This window comes from Silene latifolia, chromosome X, assembly GCF_048544455.1.
Source record: "Silene latifolia isolate original U9 population chromosome X, ASM4854445v1, whole genome shotgun sequence".
Classification (NCBI taxonomy): domain Eukaryota; kingdom Viridiplantae; phylum Streptophyta; class Magnoliopsida; order Caryophyllales; family Caryophyllaceae; genus Silene; species Silene latifolia.
Genome location: NC_133537.1, coordinates 239,798,649 through 239,823,847, shown reverse-complemented (window position 1 = coordinate 239,823,847; position 25,199 = coordinate 239,798,649). Strand labels below are relative to the sequence as shown.

Genomic DNA, 25,199 nt, shown 5'->3' with positions numbered 1-25,199 from the left:
GGCGGTGGAGTATCATGACGTTCGTGATGGACTCAAGCACAGGAGCTTCCGAGTTGAATTTAACACCAAAACTAACGAGAGCAAATGTGCATGTAAGCTGTTTGAGAGGCATGGCATTGTTTGTCGCCATATACTTTGGGTGTGGAATGGTAGGCAGGTCCACAGGATACCTGACCCTTATGTCCTTGCTCGATGGACAAAGAAATCATACAGGCCAGTTGTCCGAGATGAAAATGGAAAGGTGATAGAAGAGATTGATGAGGCTGACATCAAGAAAGCTGAGATGTCAAAGGTTTGGTCTGAGATTTATGCAACTGTCGGGGTGATGGACAGTTATGCTACTGTTAAACACATGAAGCAACTGCAGAAAATCCTGACACAGTTCAGGGTGAACATCACAGACCAATCGAACCAAGACTAAAAACCAGGAAATCGAGGCTCTTCTAGGCATCACAGCTTCAAATGACATTGACCTTCGACCGCCAAACAAGGCCAAGAATAAGGGCAGTGGCAAAAGATTAAGGTCCTCCAAAGAAAAGGCCAAAACCAAGCAACAAAAGAGGAAGCGAAGATGCGGTAATCGCAAGAAGTGGGTGAACCACAACAAAGAGAACTTGTACTCTTCCATTTGCTTTGAAAGTCCCCCTTCTCGATGACGAAGATGAAGAAGAATCAAAAACTGAAGAGGTATGAATCTGGACTAATACTCTCCTATTGTTCTAATGTTATCCTCTTATTCTACCGTTATTCCCCTATTATTCCCCGTGTTACTCGCTATTCTCACTGTTTTATTGTGTTATTCTCTTTGCTATTCTACTATTAATGTGTTGTTATTCTACTGTTGTTAATGTTATTCCACTGCTATTCTGCTATTAATGTAGCTTCTAAAATACTAAGCAAAAATTGCAGCAATATAAATCAGATGCATGAACTACCAAAAATTGCAGGAATATGTTATCCTTTTATTCTACTGTTATTCCCCTATTATTCCTGTGTTACTCTGCTATTCTGCTGCTGTTGTGCTATTAATGTGTTGTTATTTTTGGATACAAAATGGATATTCTTGGTGGAAATGGATAGTGTCTGCAATAACAAAGAGAGTAGCCGCTAAATTTAGATTACTTGCTATTCTCGCTATTAATGTGTTGTTATTCTACTGCTATCAATGTTATTCTACTGCTATTCTGCTATTAATGTAGCTGCTAAATACTAAGCAAAAATTGCAGGAATATGAATCAGATGCATGAACTAACAAAGACAAAAGAGACACAAAAGACAACGGCTACGATGAAGACCTCGCCTAAAAATGTCAAACACTTTTACTATTTGTCATTGTTCGAATTACATTTTAACCTAAAATGTATCTTCTAGATAATAAAGTGAGACCTACATTATATGAGAATTAATACTAGTTACTTTAATTTTTTTTGTTAATATTATCTGACTGTTTTTTTCACAAACCAACCACAAAAATAAAACTGCAAATTACACACTACAATAACGATTGAATAATAACAAAATAGTAATATTTATAAAAAGTGTTCCACTTTTCAGTTTTTATTAAAAACAGTTACCTAACCTAATCTAATATAATTACAGGAAAACTGTTTGTATTCCCCAACCCCTATAAATACTGCTATTGCGTGGTTTTTTGAGAAAAAAAACACACACACACTGAATAAGTACAGAAAACTGTTTGTATTCAAGAAAAAACTCTGCATCTCCTCTGCAAAAAGGTAATTTCTTATCTTTTTTTTTTTTTGTTGGTAGACAGTTAATTACTTATCTTCCTATACTTTATTACAGAAAAACTGATTCTATTCCCCAAGCCCCTATAAATTACTGCTACTTCGAGGTAAAAAAACAAACACACACACTGAAAAAGTCCATTCCAAAAAAAACTTTATCTCCTCTGCAAAAAGGTAATTTCTTATCTTTCTATTCTTTATTTTTCTTTCATGTTTATTTTTCATATCTGTCAACACTCTTCTCTATGCTGCAAAAAAGGTAATTCTCTTTCTTATGCTTTGGTTTGCTTTTAATTTGGTTCAAAAATTTTAAACATCTTTTTATAATGCAAAAAGTTTCATACTTCCAATGCTGCAGGATGAGTGACGTAACTGACGATAGCCGAAGGTCCCCGACAAGGCAGGAAATCGATGAAGCCAAACGGACGATAGAGTCCCTCACGATAGAGTTGATTGACACAAGGACAAATTTAGAGGCAGCAGAAACCCGTGAAGAGGCCTTAATAAGAGAGGTCGACAGTGTAAAGGCACAATTGAAGGTTGCTGAACTTCAAAATGAACGTATGCGTAGACAGTTAAAGGAAAAGAAAAATAGGAACTACACGGAAGCCGACATGGACAATCAATTCATTGCTGGTGTGAATGCTCTGAAGAAGTATTACACTGAAGCCGATATTTCAATCTCTGGCCATTGGACACCAGTTCTGAAAGCCATGGAACTAATGGAAGCGTACAAAAACCCTTTTGAGGATGAGTCGGTGGAAGTTGAGAGCACTGTCCAAGGACCGGCGCGCAGGCGTCAGAGAATAGAATAAAGATATAAAAATCTAACGATGATGGTCCAGGGCTGCTGCTTTTAAATATGTTTAAAATATTATATTGCTTTAGAAATAATGGCTTTAATATTTTAGAACGTTAATGTTTATTATGTAAGTACTATCTTTAAGTGCTATTTAAAACTATTTCTAAGTAATGTTGGAATAACAGAAGTCTTTGCCAGAATAATAGTGCAATAACAGCATAATAACTGCTAATTATGCGGAGTAATACTTTAAATAACAATGAGAATAATGGTAGAATAACAGTGTAACAAAAGCAGTCTAAACCACTGCTTTTACACTTGACTAAATTTACACTTGAATAAAAATGAATAGTTTTGACAAAATAATGCTGGACTAACAGTGTAATAACAGCAGAATAAACTAGTTATGCGGAATAATAGTGTAATAACAGAAGAATAACGGTGCAATAACAATAGAATCACAGCTGAGAAAAAACAGCCATTGGCAGTTGAATAGAAAATGCATATTCTTCGTAGAAATTGGATAGAATTTGTAAAACTTAATTAAACTAGTGGAATAACAGCAGAATAAGTGTAGACTAATAGTACAATAACAAAGAGAGTAGCCGCTTAATATGCGGAGTAATACTGCAAAACAGATAATAATGGTAGAATAACACTGGCAAAAACGCAGTCTAAACCACTGCTTTTACACTTGACTAAATTTACACTTGAATAGAAATGGATAGTGTTTCTAGAAAACAAAGGTAATAAGAAAGCTTAATTAGACTAAAAATCAGAGACTAATTGTGCAATAACAAAGACAACAAATCGCTCATTATCCTGATTAACGAATGTTAATAACAGTGGGATTAGAGTAAAAATGGATGGTGTTTGAAAAAAGTACAAGGAATATCAAAACTCAATTAAAATTAGAGTACACACTGGAATAACACTAGAGTAATACGGGAATAACAGCACAATAAACTAGTAATTATACATAATAACGGTGCAATAACAGCACACTAATAGTCTAACAACACAATTTACACCAACTTAGTCCGACTTCCCGGATACACAACATCCAAAGGTACTTTCATGCATTCATGACGATGCCCGACTCTTCACTACCAAAGATGATTGGGGTTGCACTTCGGGGGCACTTCTCGCAACTTGTTCCTTCTTCCGCGCCAAACCCAACGTCTTCGGCCTTCCAGTCTCACAAGCCTTCACTTTGTCAAGAACTACTCGCCTATGAAGATTAATATCCGCCAAGATCAGGGAAGCCGACATTTCAACACAGTAGCTTCGACGAGCAATCTTGCTGTGAAGATTGCACTCAAACACGCTTCCACCATATTCCGCCATCGTGTACAGCAAGAAACACCCCGACTCCGAATTCAGCAGTTCCTTCTTTTTCCATTTAAAAGGCACATCAACAATTTCGAAATTGCGGCAATCTTCACCCTTCAGAACATTATGACCCTCCATAAAAACACGCATATAGTTTGCCACAATCTCGCCAATCTTCCGTAATCGGCTATTTGCTTGGAATCGTGAGTCATGTTGTCCAAAATATCAATCGATTCATTCAAAAAGTTGATGCAGAAACAAGAGTAGTGATCATTGTACAGAATCGGCACAAACACAAGGTCGGAGTTCAGACGACATCTTCCATTGCAGGAATCGTAAAACACATTCCAGAATGCCAACAGCTTATTACCCGGACCGTCAAGAGGACTTGAGGAATCAAAGTTCTCTAAGAGTGAATAAAGAGGATCCTACAAAAAGAGAAAGCATAAACAACCAAAAATAGTGCACAAGTGTTAACTTTATATCAATACTTGTGAGTCAATCTGTAGGTAATAACGCAAAATAGCAAAGGAAAAAACTAAAATACCATATGACGAACTCCGAAAAACATTGAGCTTGGTGCTGAGCGTTCCTCAAACTCCAACGAATTCAAAAGAACCGACCAAACATCAACTACTCTTGTTGACATCATACTAGCTGCATCTACAAGGGAAACAATATCCCCCTTGTCCAAAAACACGCCGACGTCGTCGTCATTTGTACAACACTAATGCTCCCCATTCACAAAAATAACATATGATGAGAACAAAGGGGATTACGGTGGTATAACAAAGAGAATAACGGTTCAATAACGAACAATAACAATAAATAATAGCGGTATAACAAAGAGAATAACAAAACGGGATTGACAGTGGGATTACAGTGGACTAACAGCGGAATAATAGTGGTATAACAGGTCAATAACAGCAGAATAACAAAGGGGCCTAACAGTGAAATTAGACGGCTCGCTAGGTTGACAAAAATAACAGCATAATAACAGCAGATTAACAGCAGACTAACAGTGGGAAACAGAAAGACTAACTGAACAGAAACACCACAATCAAAGAAATGAAAATCGACACATACTCGTCTGTCAACTGAGCGTCTTCACGAAGAACAAAGTCCACCACTTGCTTCCGCACCTTCAGCATCTTAGAGAACTGTTTTTTGTTCTTCCGAAACAAATCCGACACCGCAACAAACCTACGTAAATCTGGCCCGCAATCCATAGAGCAACCCAGCCCGTCGTCTGCCCTACCCCTTTTACGACTACCCAAAGCCGACTGTGGACTCACGGGGCTATCCACACCCCTGCTTCCCACTTGACGGCTGGCAGTAGGGGTCTTTCTAGAGAATTTAGGGCCGTCAATGACAGTAGGAGAAGCGACGGGCTCGTCAACAGGCTGCGACGTCTTAACCTTCTTACCAACAACGCTTTCACCTGCCGGAACCACGACGTTTCTTACCGCTTTGAGAAGCCCTCTTTTTCGCATCCTCAATACGCCGTCTCTCTTCAAGCACGCTCAGGGTTTCCTTTCTTGTCTTGTTCAACTCCTCCAAACTTTTCAACAAATCTTCCCTGGACTCGTTCATATCGCAGCGCCAACAAGGCAACGATCTCAGCGCGGTAGAGGGCTCTTGAATCAGAATTACCCAAGTCACAATCAAAAACAGTTCCACGGTAAAAGAGCATGTGCAACATCGTATATACACCGCAGTCCAAATTTTCAATCTCGGCCGTTTTGCTTGCCGTAAAAGGGACGTTGACAATTTTATAATCTTTAACCTCCCCACCTCGGGCAACTCCTTTGTGGACCAGAAATCGTACATCAAGTTCACCTTTTTTTAAAAAAGGAAAAAGAAAACATAATTACTAACAATACTTAAACAAAACTAGGCTAAACACCAAGAGAAGATTAAAACACAATAAATGACTTACAACGGTTTGACAATACAACAAACGTACACACGCTGATCATCAAAGAAACATCGCCTCTTGAAATACATTATCAAGATATTCAACCCTCTTCGAAATGAAATTGATGCACAAACAGCTAAAGTGCTCATGCAAAAGAATTGGGATGAAAATCTGGGAAAATATTTGGCCAAAAAAAAAATTGTTACTAATTATGTGGTTCTTTTTAAAAAAGCGAAAACACATCGAATAACAAAGAGTAATAGTAGGCTAACAGAGAATAGTAGTAGAAAACACACAAAGTACAGAAAAACATACCATATCAGAAGTAAGATCACACTCTTTCTTGTTGTTATTGACAAAGACAATAAATGACAATTTGACTTCCGCACATAAATCACTCCTGGAAGCCTTATCATCTTTCGACGGCATACAAAGTCGCCGCAATGGATACTAAACAAGAAGTGGAGAAAAGAGTTGAAACGTGATCCAAACATGAAAAATAAAGTAAAAGAAAAGATAAGATAGAATAACTAACCGTTGCACCCATCCCAAAGAAAAGTCGACTTGGGCTTCCTCTTATACAAGTATCATTAAGAAAGAGGGACCACCAGTGCACAACACCAAGCATTATCATTGAATCTGGAACCATCGATTCCATATCCTCACGATTCAGGTAAGTGTCCACACCCCAAGTGACAAGATTATCCCTTCAAAACCGAATAAAAAGGCAAAATAAGAGTCACATGAATATATTTTTGAAGAACAAAAAGCAAAGATAATATATTAAACAGAAAAAATTTTACAATAAAAACAAGCTCTTACCCTTGCGAAAGGTTATGATCATTCAAGAAGCGATGAGTCTGCAACCTCTTTCCGCTTGGATAGCATTGGGTTGAAAACATGTCCCATCGTTATCATTGATTTTGACAGAAACTAGCTCGGGATCCACAGGACCACAATCATAGCCGCATCCGAAATTCGAGGCACAACATACAACAACAGCTCCTCATGTGCAGCAGAGTGCAGCAAATAACTTGTACACATAGTAGGAGCATTCAACCCAAGAACGCCATTGTCCTCCGGGGACAGCCTCACCAACAACGGACCGACCTCCCGACACAACCTCGGAATCCTGTTTATCAGATTTATCTATCTCAGACGCAGCCCCAAGCAACAAGTCTGCATGACAAGACATCACCACATCCGCTACCTCCTCTTCTGCAGTCACGAATGCTTCACTGCCAATTTGAGTGGAATGCTGAGTGTCATTACGCGATGGAATGTCGGCACGGGTATCCGTCACCTCCGTCTCGTGCAAACAAGCATCGCCTTTGGAATTTCAGTTGCTTGAACCTCTACCGGTGGACACTCAACAGTATTAGCCACCTCCTCTGGCGGATTATCAACAAGATAGTCTTCAACTTGAATGTTAACGTACTCCACATCATTGTTAACATCCTCCACGCCAATGCTAATATCCCCAACATCAACTACTTTCTCACCGACATCACCGGCTCTCCATAACGAAATCGAATGTCGCACGGATATCCGTCGTAATAGAATCTAAACCGAGTGGTGACAATTGTGGAGTCCCCACCTTTGCACTTTGTTGAATGACGGGACTATGTTCAACACCCTTCTTTTCAAATTACACCCTTCTTTTCGGATATAGTCGGTACCGCACATCCGATGACCGACACACTCCTCATAGAATTGAGAAAACAGGTTAAATGATGGGGGTTCAATGATGACATCTTCATGTCTAGCTTTTTTGGAAGCTGGTTCTTCAGGAACAGTTGATCGCGATTTATTGGCCGCTTGCATAGCCAATACATGCTTTACCCGTTAATCCGACTCACGGATAACTTGATCCGTGAAGAAAGATGGGGTGGCAACCAAATTCTCGACCCTTCACAACCAACTTTTTCTTGTTTGTTTGTGCTTTCTTTAGCGACTCGTCGGGTTACTTGGTGGGCAACTTAGCAGCAGGTGCTTGACCCATAGCCTGCTGGGTCTTCTGCATCATCTTCGACTTTATAAGTTCCGCCCGTTCCAAGTATCGGCGACATAAAATCTGAGAGTCCCTCTCATTAAGAAGTATAAGTTGATGAACATCCTGTCAAGTTAAAATCCCAAAATTTTACTTAAAACAGTACAATAATAGTAGAATAACAGAGGAATAATAGTACACTAACAAAAAATAGATAACAATGGATTAATAGTAGAATGACAAAAGTGAAGTAATAAAATAACAAAGGAATAACAAAGACACTAACAAAGTGAGAATAAATAACGTGGAGTAGTAGTAGAATAACAAGTAGAATAACAAACACAAAGAACACTTGGAATGAAAATTAGAATAACAAAGGAATGACAAAGAGGAAAACCGAGGAATAACGGTGGAATAATAGTAAAATAATAGCAAAGATGAAAACTAATGCTCGAGGACAATAACAGAATAACATTTTAGAATGATTCGTTTAAAAACAATCAAACAGGTGCTTACGTCGACCGCTGCGGACTGTACTTGCTCATCCGTAAGAATATCATCAGGTAGATCCAGAACAAGACATCGACGTTGAGTACGTTGACCAGAGCCAACGATGTTTGGGCGAGACAATGGGAAAGCAACGTCTGAACGCTCCCCGGTGCCCGAGCACCGGCGAGCGCCTCACGCCGCAACCTCTCATTGAAAGACTTAAAATCCCAATGTTTAATGAGCGGCAGCTCATTATTCACCTGATCACCACTAAAGAAATAACGGTGAAAATAGGTGATAGCCAACAACACTACACTACAACGAATATTTCTCCTCCCGATAAGGGCTTCACGTACAGAAGTCACCAAGTCTGAGAAGACAAACTGACACCAATTAAGTTCCTTGATCCTAGAAACATCTTCCACAGCGCTTAGAAGTCTAAGATCAAGCACATAACCCGACACAGGAGCAAGGAAACACGACATGGCAAGCGAACAAAAGTCTTCTTAAACTCATCGTCCGCAACCGAGAGACTCTAGCAGGTCTCCCGAACTTTGTTAAGTGGTATCCCACTTTTGTTATTGCCGATACCATACTTCTCCCGCCAAGCACGCTTCAAAGCTTCTCCTTCAAATCGGCGGAAACAGGAAATCCAAAAATAACCAAATCCACTTTCGCACCAGAATTTGGTAAACCAAACACATCGTGCACATCATCTGCAGTCAACTCGAACTTCTCCGTTTCAGATATTTCAAAATACTTCCCACTCCTAAAAGCATATACAAACTCCCGAAACATGACATGGGGGAGGGAAGAAAGCTTCAACTCAAGTAAACCCCCGAATCCCATCTCCCTAACAGCCTCCTTCTGCTCCTCGGTGAGGGCTTCAATAACTTTGAAAAGAAAAGCAGGCCGACAGCAGCTAATAAATGGATCGGCACTGTCCACACAAAAGGGTGGAAAAAATAAACAATGCATTAAAACATTTAAGATGACATAAGCAAAAGCAGCAGAATAATAGCAAAATAACAGCAGAGCATCAAAAAAAATAACACGAAAAGTAACATATTAATAGCTAAATAACAGCAAAATAAAAGTAGAATAACAGTGGTACATACAGTGGGATATTCCCTGAAAGAACTCCACTGAGGTTGCTTGCTACTTACCACAATTCCCTTCTCATGCTTAACTTTGCCACCCAACTTACTACTAGTCTTGGGTGGACTAGACGACAATTTCACAAGTTGGGTCTCGGCCTTTCGTTTGGTTTTTTTCGTGGGTGGTTCGGTTGTACATATTTCTTGACTACGAGTACTCCTTCTCTGAGAAGCAGTGCTCTTTGATGGAGATGTGACACGGGATTTGGATGGAGGCGGACCCGGAGAATTTGATGATGACGGTTGAGTAGACTTTGATGAAGCGGTGGATTTGATTCTTAACTTCATTTTCTGCTTTACTATCCAAAAAATAAAGATAAGGATCACTTTCAATGATAAATAGCTATTCAGCTAGACTTTTTAATAATGACGCCCGAATGAGAGTACCGTAACACCAGAATAACAGAACACTAACAATTAGTATAACAAATAACAAAGAAAACACAAAAAGAACATGATGGATGTGTAAACAAAAACACGAAAGAGAATCAAAACAAAAGCCTCTTTGAATAAAGAGTCAAAGACAGTTTCAAAATTACATACAGCCTACATAAGCCTTCATAAAAACAAAATAACGTACTAAATTACAGCCAGGGAAGGTTTCGAATTACATAAAACCCAAAATACATTCTTCCCCACAAAGAACCAAAATGTACTTCCGAAAATACAGGACATAACATAAAAAGTCAGTCAACGTCAACAACATCGACTGACTTATAATACAATTGGTGAGCAAGATCATAAGCAGAAGGAAAGTCCCTGAGTGCGTCAAAGTACTCGTGAATTAGACTCATCCGTTCGGATACGGTGCATCAAGGACCTTGTCATGATCGTATATATACTGGCAAGCATGCAACACGGCCTTTGATGGCTCACTTGCAAGCATATAGCACTTGCATCGTTTGGAAACCACTGTCGAGCCCCTTGACAAAATCTTAAAACCTTGACTGTGACTTGTTCTTAGAACTTTCATATATTCGGCGTGAACACCGGGCGAACTTTTATGAAATAGGAACATTTGTGACCATTTCTTACAAACAAGAGACATATTGCTCTTGTCCAAAGTAGTCTCTACATAATCGAAAACTCTTTCCATTAGGTCCTGGCTATTTAAAACTGCCGACATTGATTGATTACGACGACGAACTCGTACATTAACTTCAAAGCACTTTTCAGTCTTATCGTCCAATAACCATCCCAATTTTTTTTTCTTTTCAGTAGCGAACTCGCTAGCAAATAACAATTTATCTTCATTCACTATATTTATTGCCCATCCTCACAAACTAAGTCCATTAGTAATGCTTTAAACCTACAAACAAACAAAGCCAAACAAACAAAACCACTAGAATAACGGCGGAATAACAGAAAATAATAATGAAAATTCAACACAAAGAAAAACACTACAATGACCGCAAAATAGCGCCGCAATGACACCATACGACCAAAGATAACAATGGAATAACGAAATCTTGAAAAATGAAGACAACACGAACAAACACAAAAACCCTAGAAAAACACATTATACAATTACAACATGACAAATAACTTGACAACAAACTAAGCGATAGAATAACAAATGAGTAACACAAAACTAAAGTCTGTAGAGAACATAGAACATGCGAATCACTTCAAAACTATAGAAAACTCAAAAATGCAGCATAATAACGACATTAAAGTACTCGATTAAGTAAACCTAGCGATAATTACACTGAAAAACGAAGTAAAAAGCATACAAAAGCATGAAATTAAACAAAAATACAAAATAAAAGAGGAAAATGACATGAAATTACCTACAATAGGAAGGAAGACGATGAACGGCGAAGAGAAAACGGGAGAAAAAAGCGAAGGATACGAACAAATTGAAGAAGAATAACACAGAATAATAGAAGAGAGAGGAACGCTTTGCGGTGGTGATAATTATATAAACGGTTAACGAAGAAATGTGGATAATTAATTAGAGAGAGAAATCGTTAGAGAGTAAATGAGGGAAAGAAGAGAGAGAGAGAGAAAAAGGAAAAAAAAGAGAAAATAAACTAAATAACAATGCTTTTATATGACAACTAAGATTAATCTTGGCCACTCATCTCTAATTTAAACTAATGGTTTGATTCACCCAACTCACAACTCACCATAAGAACCAAAAACACCAAATCCAATCTCTCTCTCTCTCTCTCTCTCTCTCTCTATATATATATATATATATATATATATATATATATATATATATATATATATATATATATATATATATATATATATATATATAAGCTGGGTTGAAGCGCTGTGGATGCGCCACGTGTCAACCTAACATTAAATAAAAGTATTAATTACAGCTGAACATTAAATATAAACATAATAAATGCTATATAAATCTCAGCAAAGTATTAATTAGAGTTTAATAAATGTATTATAAAATTACATATAACAATTACGGTGATTTGATTTTAAATTTATATAAAAAAAATTTTGATAAAAATTCTAAAATATAAATAAATACGTTCATTTCGAAAAAATGCTTTCATATGAGTATAATTTTCATTACATTTATTGAAAGATTTTGATATGTAGAGACGATTAAAGTGAGTGTCTTACAATGTTTTACATTTACGTAAAAAAAACATTTTGAGAAAGTTATAAAACTTAGACCATTAAATCCATTAATAAAAATATATTTGGAAGAGTCATTGTATTTATTAAAAATAAAACTTAAAGAAAACTACTAAGGGATATGTTTTTATACTGTGAGAATAAAAAAATTATATTGCGAGAAATTGAATACATATGATCGAGATTTTGGAAGGTTTATATAGTGTGATAACGAGTATGTGTACGCGTATGTATGTACACAGTGATCGCGATTGCATTTGAATAATCAAAACAAAAATGATAATTATTAAGTAATATAAACGACATGAAAAAGTAGAAAACACTTTACAGTTTTCTTTAATATCTTCAATTAAATATGTATACGTCAAGTATAAAATATTGATTATGACTAACTAAATATTACTTTTAATTAAATATTTTATATGTTATCTTTTAAACACTTTGAAGTTAAACCTCAAAAATAATATTTGAGAAAGTTCAACCTATTTTATTTATAGTTAAACTTTTAAACATCATTATATATAGTTGCTTAAAAAGGTAAAAGGTGCAAATTTCTAACAGATATGTTTGACACATAGCACATGCAAGACACAATCAAAACATATGAATAAGTTGAGTTTGGACCCTATATATTTGATAAGTAAATATCACATACACTTTATACATAAAAAATTAAAAATTACATAAAATTCTATTCACGTAATTTTGAACAATTTTAATTGATTTTGAACATAATATATCATGAAATGATATAATTTGAAAAATTAGTGTTGATTGTTGCATTATTTGAATAAATTTTATTTTAATTAATATGATATTTGATCAGTCATAAATTTATTTATAAAATGTTGATCATGCATAATTAATTATCACTTATTAGTTTTAATTAAAATTATATATATATATATATATATATATATATATATATTTAAATTGAAGTTAAACCTAAAAGAACTAATTTGATAAAAAATAATTTATTTTTATTTATAAGTAAAAATATTAAAGCTTATATATGAATTATATTATTTTTCATCAATTATAATAATAAATTATAAAACAGGCCGCGCGAAGCGCGGGATACTACCTAGTCTCCTTCTGTTCCCGGTTTCATAACTTCTTGTGATACTTAACTCGTAATGCAGACGGTAACAACTGCGAGCTTCTGGAGTTTCCGCTTACACTGTATGCTATCTAGAAACATAGAAATAATGTCGTTTGTAAGGATACGTCAGTTTGTCCGGATGAGATTATTCGAGAGATTGATATCCTCTCCAAACAACAACATAATTTCATCTAGAGTACTACAAATTTTGGACACTCTGCCTATCGCGATGATTTCAGTTTTACCTCCTCTTTTCCGCAACACATATCTCATTTCTTTTGGATGGAGGTCACCTTCAACAAGAGCTCCCTCACCGGTGCCTTTATATATAGTTTACTTGAATGATCATATCGTTCACAAGGTGCAGAGCTGCTTATGCTCTTTTCGTCTTCAAATCAACATTTTAGCTCTGAATGACGCTTTGTCTCATGCCTAAGCTTTCAGACTCTTAGACATTCTTTTTCACACCAACTACATCCATCTTCTTTGTTTGATGCGTGATTCTTGCAAGACTTGTATTCCCATCAATCTTTCTAGTAGTATTAGTCGTATTAAGCTTTTTCTTAGATGTAACCTTAATTGATATTTAAATGGTTTTGTGTAATTTTACTTTTATTTATATAATATAATACACACTTGTCTAAAAAAAAAACTATCTTAAATATTTCGCCACTAAGGGCATCATCAATGGTCGTTGTTAGAGAGGGTTCTTAGTGAAGAACGAACTAAGCGCCATTGTTGGTCCCTGTTTGCAATTGGTTCGTTCTTAAAAGTTTTCGCAGGCGAACCCAGTTCGTCCCTCAAGTTAAAAACAATTAAAAAAGCCTGGGGTAGTATAAAGGAGGGTGAGATGAACGCTAGCAAAATAACAAAGACTATTGAGGCGTGAATGTCACGAGCTATGTTAAACAATAAGTATGGAGTAGTGGTGGAGCCCACTCCCATAAATTTGCAGTTATTATTTTCCCTTTTGGCATTTTCTATTATTTTTATAATTTAACTTATTAAATCTTGGAACCCGTTAAAGAATTAGATAGTACGTTTGCCATTGTTTAGAGTAGTTCTTAAAAATCGGATTTTGTAAAAAAAATGAAGTGGTGATGATGTGGCGAAGAACAAACCCATTTTTCGTTCTTCCATTGCTTATGCTCTAAATAATTTTTTCATTTTGACTATTCAAAATCTTCTATTATATGTTATGTTGACTCAATATTTCTGGATGGGAACATTCACGCTTAAGCTTTGCCAAGGATGTAAAGTTTTCACGCCTCTTCCATAAATGACCAACGACATAACAAAGACGCTAGAACGCGGAACCCCCATCCGGGAGAATCTCGGGCTACAGCAGAGAAAGTGAAACTAGGAGGAGGTGATAATCACAATGGTGACAGGTCAAATGACTTAAGGTCACAAGCTGCTATGCTCTAGGCATTACCTTCTTTTCACCCAGGTGGTCTCCTTTTTTGCTCTTTTCAGCATGTTTTTTGTTTCTTTTATTATATTTTTATATCTTATCATGAAGAGCTTACTAGTGTGGAATGTGAGAGGAGCGACAAATGATGATCGTCACCGACACCTTTGTGACATGATTATGCTTCATAAACCTAGTATTGTGGCTTTGCTTGAACCAAAATTAGCGGGGATAAAGCTCATCATATTATTACATCACGGGGGTTTTCGAGATCCATTAGAGTAGAAGCCGAGGGATTTTCCGGTGGGATATGGCTATTATGGAGAGATGAAGAAGAACATTTATCTTTTTTATCCGGCGGTAAACAGGTTATTAATGTAATGGTTCACGGTGTATCAGATTTGATTTTATCTATTATTTATGCTAGCCCCCATCCTGCTACACGTGAATTGTTATGGGCCTTTGCGGATGTTGCGTCAACAAATGATTACCCCTGGCTTGTCATGGGGGATTTTAAGCAGATTGCTAATTTGGAGGATAAAATGGGAGGTAATCAAAGATTTACAAGGGATATGGAGTCTTTTACTACATGGATGGAGTGTTGTAGTTTGTTTGATCTAGGATTTACTGGGCCACGTTTCACTTGGTCAGATTCTTGGGATACAGGAAGACGACGTATGAAACGCTTGGATAGGGCCCACGCTAATACAGCTTGGAGACTTTTATTCCCTGATGCTTTAGTGAATAACTTGAAAGATTCATTAACCTCTTATTAGACACTTCTAATAACTTTGTAAGTGTATTTTAGTCATAAATGTAATACCTCGTATTTTAGCCTCGGTCAACGATAGTCAAACCTTGTTTTATACGCGTTTTTTTTCAAACAGATGTGTATAAAGTATTTTACGTAAACTGTTACTATTTTATAAATCGTAATCCTACGATTATTTCGTATTTCATAATCATTTTATATTTGACGATTATTCATAAAATGACATTTCATTCGTATTTCTTTCATTTTGATAATATATTATAATTAAACATATTTCATATTTATATTTATTTCTCAATTATACTTGTTTTATTATTTAAGTCATAATTATATTTAAATCCTAATTTTTATATATTTTATGTTAGTTCTAATAAAATTATATTCTCATAATTAATTTAATTAGTATAAATAAATTATATGTACTCGTTTATTTTAAGTTACGAGTCGAGGACGGTAAATAGATGTCAATTACCTAGAGATGCGTGACGGACTTTTAGTGATGGGCTTGGACTTGGATGGTGGTAGCAATGAACCGTGTAACACAACCATAAACCCGTTAACCCATCAACACACTACACGACATACAACCCTAATTCACCTATCCATCGACATTCACAAAGTTGTAACCTTCGACATTCACCTTGGAAACCCTACTCCTCTATCACCTCATCTGCCTCCCCTAAACCAAACTAAACAAGAACCCTAATCTATAGTGACAACCGTGATTAGAAGAGAAGGAAAGCAGTAATAACACAGCCGTCACCATCCTCGTAAACATCCATGCGCGCCTGTAAGTTTAAGACTATGTATCTCGTATGTTTAGGACCTTCGAATCTGAGTTTTCTTATTATGGGTAATCCTTGTAATACGAATAACATGTTTGTCATCTTTAAACCACCATGGCACCACCGTGGATCGCTACAACAAATTTCATAATGTCGACGTCGCAATAACGTACCAATACTGCTTCGTTTTTTTTTGTTCGTAATTCAAGTTCGGTTTTGGGTTGTGTCTTAGTACGAGTTGATGGGTTATGGTAGGGGGATGTTGATAGTCTAGTGTGGTGGTTGTGGGGTGGTGTTTGGTGACCGGAGGACCTTGTATCGACAGTTTGCGGTGGCGACGGGAAACAAGGGATATATGTGCGTGTTCAGCAGCAGTTTTTGGGTTGGTTTTGTGTTATTTCATGGGTGAACGAGAACACACGGGTACCACCCATAGAACCACCGTGGGTCAGTGGTGATCACGGTGGTGGCTAGGGGTGGTATGGGGGCATAGTGGTGAGTGAAAATGCGAGAGAAGGAAGGAGTGTACATACGATTTAATGGAAAACAGAGTGAACCGTGTGTGTGGAGGCTGTTTACAGTTGTCGTGGTGGTTCAGGCGGCGCGTGAGGGGTTTGGGCGAGTGTGAAGTCACGGGTTGTGGGAGTCGGGTTGTTAGGGTTGTTCAATGTTTGATTCGGTTTTTTTTCTTAATCGTATAATTCGTTTAATCTTTTATTTATCGTATTAGTTATTTAATTTAATTCCCGAGTCATTTATATAATTAGAGACGGGTTTTGAGTCGGGTTGGTTAAAATGGAAAACTGCTATATCGGGGAAGTTTCCATTTAAGGAAACTTTCCATGTTAGGAAGTTTCTAATTTTGGTAACCTTCTATTTTGGGAACGGGAATAGTTAAGTAATCATTTATCATTTATTTATCTTTCAGAGGGCGAATTTGTTTTGGAATATTATTGAGCATCTGTCCATTTGACTGCAGTACTGAGGTAGGGGAATACACTGATTGAGTTCTTACGATTATAAAGAGTTGGCATGTTCGGTGATTATATGACATATCTGTTTATCTTATTTATCTCGTGAGCATTATTGTTCATATATTTTATACATTTCTTATGCATTGGAGTTGGAGTGGAGGAGATGAGATTATCGTGATTAAGGCCCAGGCGGGTTCTGCAGGACTTGTCCTGGTGTCCTCAGCTACGAGCTGGTATATCGACGACGGTCGATTTGATTAGTCTGTCGGGGATCGGTATGGCTGGGCGTTCCGGGGATGTGTCTGATGGAGTTGAGATTGGAGGATCATATCATTGCATTCTTTATTATATCGTATTATCTACTCAACCTCGCGGTTGACCCTGTGTATTCGTGTACGCCTGTGATGATCCATTTACTGGGGAGCAGATTGACAGGTTGTTGAGACATATGGAGTCGGGGCGGGGAGAGAGCATGGATCACCTGACTTAGAGCTAGCCCACTTTTATTTTCAGTTTAGCTATCAGACTTTATTTACAGTTTTGAGACATGTTCCATTTGAGTTGTAAACATTTATAACTTTCAATTTAAAGTACTGTTTATTTTTCCTTTGTTATCTACTGCCTCGGGTTTCCGAGATGGGAATACCCTTCTTTATCTGAGGAGTCCTAGTCCAGGCCCTTAAATAAATGGGGGTGTTACAATAAACTAATAAGATCTTATGCATGCATAACAATATAAAATAAAGTAAGAAGAAATCGATCTACTTACAATGGAGGCCGAAATGAGTATACAAATTTGGACACCTTCCAAATTAGTCTTCTTAAGAAAATCCGAGTGCTCCAAGAAAACCTAAGATTCAATAATGGAATCTACTCCTCAAGGATTTGTACTAAGATAATCACCCTTAATACATATACTAATTTGAATACTAGAATTAGTATATGTGCCCTTAAATTGATACTAATATTATAGTTTACTACTTCTAGTAATGGTGAAATAATATTTGTAATTTTGTGAGTTTTACTTCTTAAGTATTCTAAACCAAGTTAGAGAGAATAATGTATAAAATTATCTATATAATTCTTAGTTAGAATGAATGAATAAGAAAAAGAAGAGAAAACTCTTCCTTTTCATATGGGTGGTCGGGTGGCATGGGTAGGAATGCCCTATCAAGGCTCAAGTTTGTTCTTTTCAAGATATGGGCATGCAAGTCTATGATTAGTAGGGCATCATTGTGTTTCTTCTAATTAAATGAACAAGAACACAACCAACTCCTTATCCATCCCATTTACACTGCACCCTTATGTTAACAAAGGTCCATTTTAAGTTTGTCAAATGTTCAATTTGTGTAGTGTGACATATTGGACATGTTACAAGACATGTTATTAAATAATACATTTTTAACTTATTAAAAATCATTATATTAACAAATAAATCACATACAAAAATTAACTAGTAATTCATGATTACAAGTACTTAAAATGGGTCATAGAATTATAAATCACAATAACTTGTATTTATAATAAACCATTCATTCTTATTTTAATTGTTTCACAAACAATATTAAAACCTAAGCAATAAAACAATTTAATTACTTAGTACGAATCTTTATGTAATCAAATTACAATAAGATACGTATTCTCACTCACAAAATCATTTGTTCAATCTTAAGGAATTAATTGAAAGATCATAGATCTATATTAGACTCTCTAATAAAAATTAAATTATCTCATAATTTATCATTTTGATGATCTATGTAACATGCATGCAAATATAAAAGCATAAAAATGAAAGCTTAAGGAAAAACAATTTCCATACATTGATTTTATGGTAATTTGGGCACAACCAAGATCTCCTACCTTGATTGTTCTTGAGCTTATAATAAAAGGATGATCCTCCTAACAAATTTTCAAAGAGAAGATCTCCTTCAAGATGCACTTAAGAACTTAACCCAAAACTAACAAGTATTTAACTAGAAACTTGTTAAAATATTCCCTTGATAATATTTGTAATATTACTAACACTCTTAGTAATAATATGTGATTACTAACTTCTTAGTAAAGATGTATAATAATTTTAGAGAGAGGAAGACCAATTGTTGTTCACATGCAAAATGAAATGAGCTAGCTTACAAAAATGAACAAAAATTGGTGTATAAAGAGTGGGGAAAACCGGTGGAGTGAGGGAGAGGTGGAGTGTTCAAATTGTCTTATATTTTTTAATCTTACATCACATGCAAAATCATTATAAGATAACTTATGGAAGAATATAAATTAAGGTGAAATGATTATGTTCCTAATCATCCACAACTCTATTTTACACAGTCCACTTGCCCATTTACGGGTCCATATTGGTTCTTATATTTGTCGCACAAATACGTGTAATTTTATTTTAAACATCGTTTCATGTTTAAATACTTCCATAATTAATTCGTTCAAATCACTCCGTAAATATACATGTACCGCTACACATATTATTTACGTACTAATATTAATCACATTAATCAATTAGTACAGTTTTAGTGAATTAACAATTAATTAACTAAAACCCGTCTCCCAAAATTTATTGATAACTGCCGTGCCTCGAGTTCACAACTCGAAATCTATCTAAAAATAATCGACTAACTTTTTAGTCTATAAATCAAGGGACTAAATAAATTGTATCTCATACAATTAATTAGTTGTCAATTGGAGTTCGTTACTTTAGGTGTGACCGAAAAGGGTCAGTTGATCACCGCCGTCTCACGACAATAACGTCAAACTCTAGTCAGCCAACCGTTATCGATTTACGTTAATCAACTGACGAGGATCAAATAATTAAATATCTGATGATATTCCTTTAATGTGATTTATTATGTAAACGCACTATTGTGGAGGACACTAACTCCAACAATCTCCCACTTGTCCGACACAAGGTGTGCGCTACCAATTCTCTTGTCCGTTTTAATCTCCCACTCAATGCAAGGTGTCTTTCAGGTCGCACTTGCACATGAACATATCGCGAGTGGTTTTTTCGATCGAGAGTGTGACTACCTGACCGGAAAAATCTCTCACAGATTACTTCCGAGCGTGGCCACGCAATTGTAGTCATTAACTCCTTGAGTGGCCTTGAGATATAGTTTACCCAACGTGGGTGGACAATTCCTGTATGCCCTATCTATCCTATTGCACAATACAGATCACCATGACCTAGTAAATGCCCTTTTGGCCTCCTTTCACGGCACGACCTAGGACATAAACCAAAGTCACTCAGAAACTGCACTTGCTCAGATAATAGTCTCCAGTCAAAAGAATCGACTCATTAGAACATCTTAGAGATCCCCGCCACGACCAGGCGTCTATAATAGAACTTAGGGACTCTCTAAATGGTCACTGTCCGGCAAAGTGTCACACACTCTGCCTATGTAATCGACCAGTCATCACATATGACCTTATGGTGTTGAACAACCATCAATCGACTTACAATCTAGTCACTCCGAGACGTCACCTCATTAAATGACTAGGGACAAAATACAATGTTCATCTTATTCACTTGAATATTGTTCAACATTGTCTCCACAACTTATTCAGATAAACAAGGTATTTAAAATTTAGTCACACTAAATAAAAGATTCATAAAAGAATGAATGCGAAAACAATGAATGTGATTATCATATATATAATAAGAGATACACTATTCAATTATTATATATCCATAATCTAAAGAAAATCTGGTACTCGTCTCAATCCCATAGCGACGACATGACCATCATGCTTAGCCTTTGATAAAGGCTTGGTTAAAGGATCAGCAATATTATCATTTGCCCCAACATTACAAATGTCAATTTCCTTCCTTTCCACATAATCTCTAATTACATGGTATTTTCTTTCAATGTGTCTAGATTTGTTACTAGACTTCGGCTCTTTGGCTTGAAAAATAGCTCCACTGTTATCACAATATAGAGTGATAGGATCTTTGGCGGAATGGACTACTCCTAGCCCCTCCATGAATTGCCTAATCCAAACAGCTTCCTTCGCAGCCTCAGACGCTGCAAGGTACTCAGCCTCTGTTGTAGAATCCGCAGTAACGCTTTGCTTGAAGCTCTTCCAGCAAACAGCTCCTCCATTTAGCATAAACACATAGCCAGATTGGGATTTCATGTCATCCCGATCGATTTGGAAACTTGCGTCCGTGTAACCTCTTACATGCAACTCAGTTTCTCCTCCAAACACTAAGAACGAATCCTTAGTTCTTCTCAAGTACTTAAGGATGTTCTTTACGGCTATCCAGTGACTCTCACTAGGCTTGGCTTGATAACGACTTGTCATGCTCAAGGCATACGCAACGTCGGGACGAGTGCAAATTATAGCATACATAATAGACCCAATAGCGGAAGCATAAGGGACGGTCTTCATGTGTTCAATTTCCTTAGGGGTGGAGGGAGACTGTGACTTGCTCAAAGTAATCCCTTGGCCCATAGGTAGAAATCCTCTCTTGGAGTCTTTCATATTGAACCGGTCAAGAACTTTGTCAATATAAGCTTCTTGACTCAATGCTAGTATCCTCTTGGACCTATCCCTATAGATCCGGAAACCCAAGATACGTTGTGCCTCTCCCAAGTCCTTCATTTGGAAGTGTTTCCCTAGCCACTCCTTAACGGAAGTGAGCGATGGAACATCATTCCCGATGAGCAATGTGTCATCCACATATAGGACAAGGAATGCAACCTTACTCCCACTAAACTTCATGTATAAACACGGTTCTTCCACACTTCTAGTGAAACCGTATTGTTTAATAACATGATCAAAGCGATGATTCCAACTCCTAGATGCTTGCTTAAGACCATAGATGGTATTTTTAAGCTTACACACCTTCTTAGGGTTAGATGTATCCACAAAACCTTCAGGTTGTATCATGTACACCTCTTCTTCTAAAATTCCATTCAAGAAGGCGGTTTTGACATCCATTTGCCAAATCTCATAATCATGAAATGCGGCAACCGCTAAGATTATCCTAATGGACCGAAGCATAGCGACTGGAGCGAAGGTTTCGTCATAGTGTAAACCATGAACTTGGGTGAAACCTTTTGCCACCAATCTAGCTTTGTAAACATCCACATGTTTATCCACGCCGAGCTTAATTTTATATATCCATTTACACTGAAGGGGTCGCACTCCCTCAGGTAAATCCACCAAGTTCCATACTTGGTTCTCGTACATGGAATCCATTTCGGATCGCATGGCTTCTAGCCAAAGCGAGGAGTCGGGACTAGACATGGTCGATTAGTAGGTAGTGGGTTTATCACTTTCCAAAAGTAACAAAACACCATCCTCTTCGATGTTACCAAGGTAGCGATCAGGTGGATTAGAAATCCTACCTGACTTTCTAGGAACAATTACCGTTTCAGAGGAAGAGGAAATGCTATCCTCCACGTTCTCCTCTACCTCATTCTCGGTTTGTGGCTCTCGAACTTCTTCAAGTTCAAATTTTCTCCCACTCTGTCTCCTAGAAACAAACTCCTTTTCTAAGAAGACAGCATCACGAGCCACAAACACTTTGTTCTCGTGTTTATTGTAGAAGTAATAGCCACGTGTTTTCCTTGGATATCCTACAAAAAGACATTTGTCAGACCTGGGTGCAAGCTTATTGTCAGACTTGATCTTGACGTACGCTTCGCAACCCCAAATACGCATGAATGATAAATGAGGGACTTTCCCTGTCCATATCTCATATGGAGTCTTATCGACCGCTTTAGTCGGGCTTCGATTTAGTGAAAATGTTGCAGACAAGAGGGCAAAACCCCATAATGAACTAGGAAGCTCAGTTAGACTCATCATAGACCGAACCATATCTAGTAAAGTTCGGTTTCTCCTTTCGGCCACACCATTTAATTGTTGTGTGCCAGGAGGAGTCCATTGTGATACTATACCACAATCTTTTAGGTGTGAATCAAATTCAATATTTAGATACTCACCACCACAGTCGGACCATAGGGTCTTAATCTTTTTATCCAATTGGTTCTGTGCTTCATTTTGGAACTCTTTGAACTTGTCAAAGGCTTCACTCTTGTTCTTCATTAAGTAGACATACCCATATCTACTTAAGTCATCAGTAAAAGTAATGAAGTAGTGAAAACCTCCTCTACCGGTGATGGTTAATGGTCCACACACATCCGTATGTATGAGAGCCAAAACCTCACTAGCTCGTGTCCATTTTCCCGCAAAAGGTGCACGAGTCATCTTGCCTAAAAGGCAAGACTCGCATGTACCATAAGATTCGAAACCAAATGGTTTGAGCACTTTTGATGAAGCAAGTCTCTTAATGCGTCTTTCGTTTATGTGGCCTAAACGACAATGCCAAAGGTATGATTCGCTTGAATCACCCGTTTTGAGCTTTTTAGTTTCCATATGATAAACGTCATTAACATCATTTAAAACATAAATGCCTCCAATTGAAATGGCCTTGCCATAAATCACATCATTAAAAGAAAAAGTACAACACTTGTCCTTAATCATAAAACAAAAGCCTTCCGCGTCTAACGCGAAAATGGAGATGATGTTCTTGGTTAAAGTTGGTACAAAATAACACTTATTTAAATACAACCCTAGACCACTAGCTAAAGTGAGCACATAGGTCCCCACGAAAACGGCGGCTACTCTAGCTCCATTGCCCATGCGGAGATCCACATCACCTTTTGCTAGTGCTTGCACGTCCCTTAAACCCTGCAAATGATTATAAAGGTGAGAGCCACATCCGGTATCAAGTACCCAAGTGGAAGTACAAGCATAATTAATGTCTATCACATAGAGAGAGGAAATCATACCAATAGGCGTCACACGCCCTTCCTTGAGATCCTCCAAGTATTTGGGACAACTCCTCCTATAATGCCCCTTTCCATTACAATGGAAACATTCGGCCTCGAAGAGTTTGACACGTTTTGCCTTGGGATTGCCATTCTCAACGGCCTTTCCCTTTCCCTTGTCATGTGTCTTTGACGATTTCTTGAATTGGGACTTTTCCTTCCCTTTTTCTTTCTTAACTCCAAGGGACATGTTCTTTAACTTCATGGTTAAAACATCTCCTTTTTCACTCCCACTAGCTTCCATATCCCTCTCCGCTTGGGTGAGAAGTGCATGAATTTCATGATAACTCTTATCCATGTCATTCATGTTGTAGTTTACCCTAAAGTGGGCAAACTTGGTGGGAAGTGAGTGGAGGATACGATCCACCACAAGAGTCTTAGGAATCTTACACCCTAGACGCTCTAGGATGTGAACATATTCGACCATTTTGAGTACATGGGGACCAACCTTTTGGCCCCTCTCAAGCTTAGCTTCAAAGAAGCGTGCCGCCGCATCGTATTGACGGACTTTAGGTGTTTGTGAAAACAAAGTGATCATACGAGTGAATATCTCGTACGCATTTAAAGAAATGCATGATAGCTTGAGCTTTGGGGACATTGACCATATCAACACATTCTTGATATCATTCGACATCCTCACATGGTCATCATAGGCGGTCCGCACCGCCGATGAAGCCCTTGGATCGGGCTCGATAGGAGGAGCATCGGTTAAGTAAGTGAGCACATTGTCGGACAACGCGACACTTTTGATATTGGATTCCCATTCAAGAAAGTTACTACCGTCATCTTTTAAGATACATTTGTCCATTACGGACCTTAGCCATGAATCTTTGCCTAGTGAAGTAGTCGATGGAGTTGATGAAGTTGCCATTGCGAATTAAAATGCTACAACAAAAAGGAAAAATTAACATCCATTGTTTTTAAAAAATTACTTGTAAAAACATGTTTAACAAGTTTTAGCATTTATATAATAATCTCCCACTAAATTATATAAATGATTCCAAGACCCAAATATTAAACAAAAATGAGCATCGCTTCGGCGAAACATCCCATAATTGTGTAAATTCGGTAAGTCACGTTGACTAATTCTACCTCTAGACCTCTTGGTCGACGAATTTCCTTAAATCCATCTACTATCCCCGGAACACAAGACCGTCTTATATCCCGTTGAGTCCAACCAATTTTAGCGTGTGATAACCGTTTACCACCCTACTTACCCAAGGTAAAAAGAGAACACCCCGCTTGGGCGAGCGTGGCTCTAATGAACAAG

The 25,199-nt window shown here is 37.3% G+C and overlaps 1 protein-coding gene across 1 annotated transcript; it reads left to right on the top strand.

Annotated features, from left to right (window-relative positions):
- The first annotated feature begins 14,936 nt into the window (after positions 1 to 14,936).
- Positions 14,937 to 15,332, top strand: LOC141619753 (uncharacterized). Its single transcript, XM_074436771.1, has one exon. It carries the CDS (start codon positions 14,937 to 14,939, stop codon positions 15,330 to 15,332), a length of 396 nt encoding a protein of 131 aa, XP_074292872.1.
- The last annotated feature ends 9,867 nt before the right edge of the window (positions 15,333 to 25,199 follow it).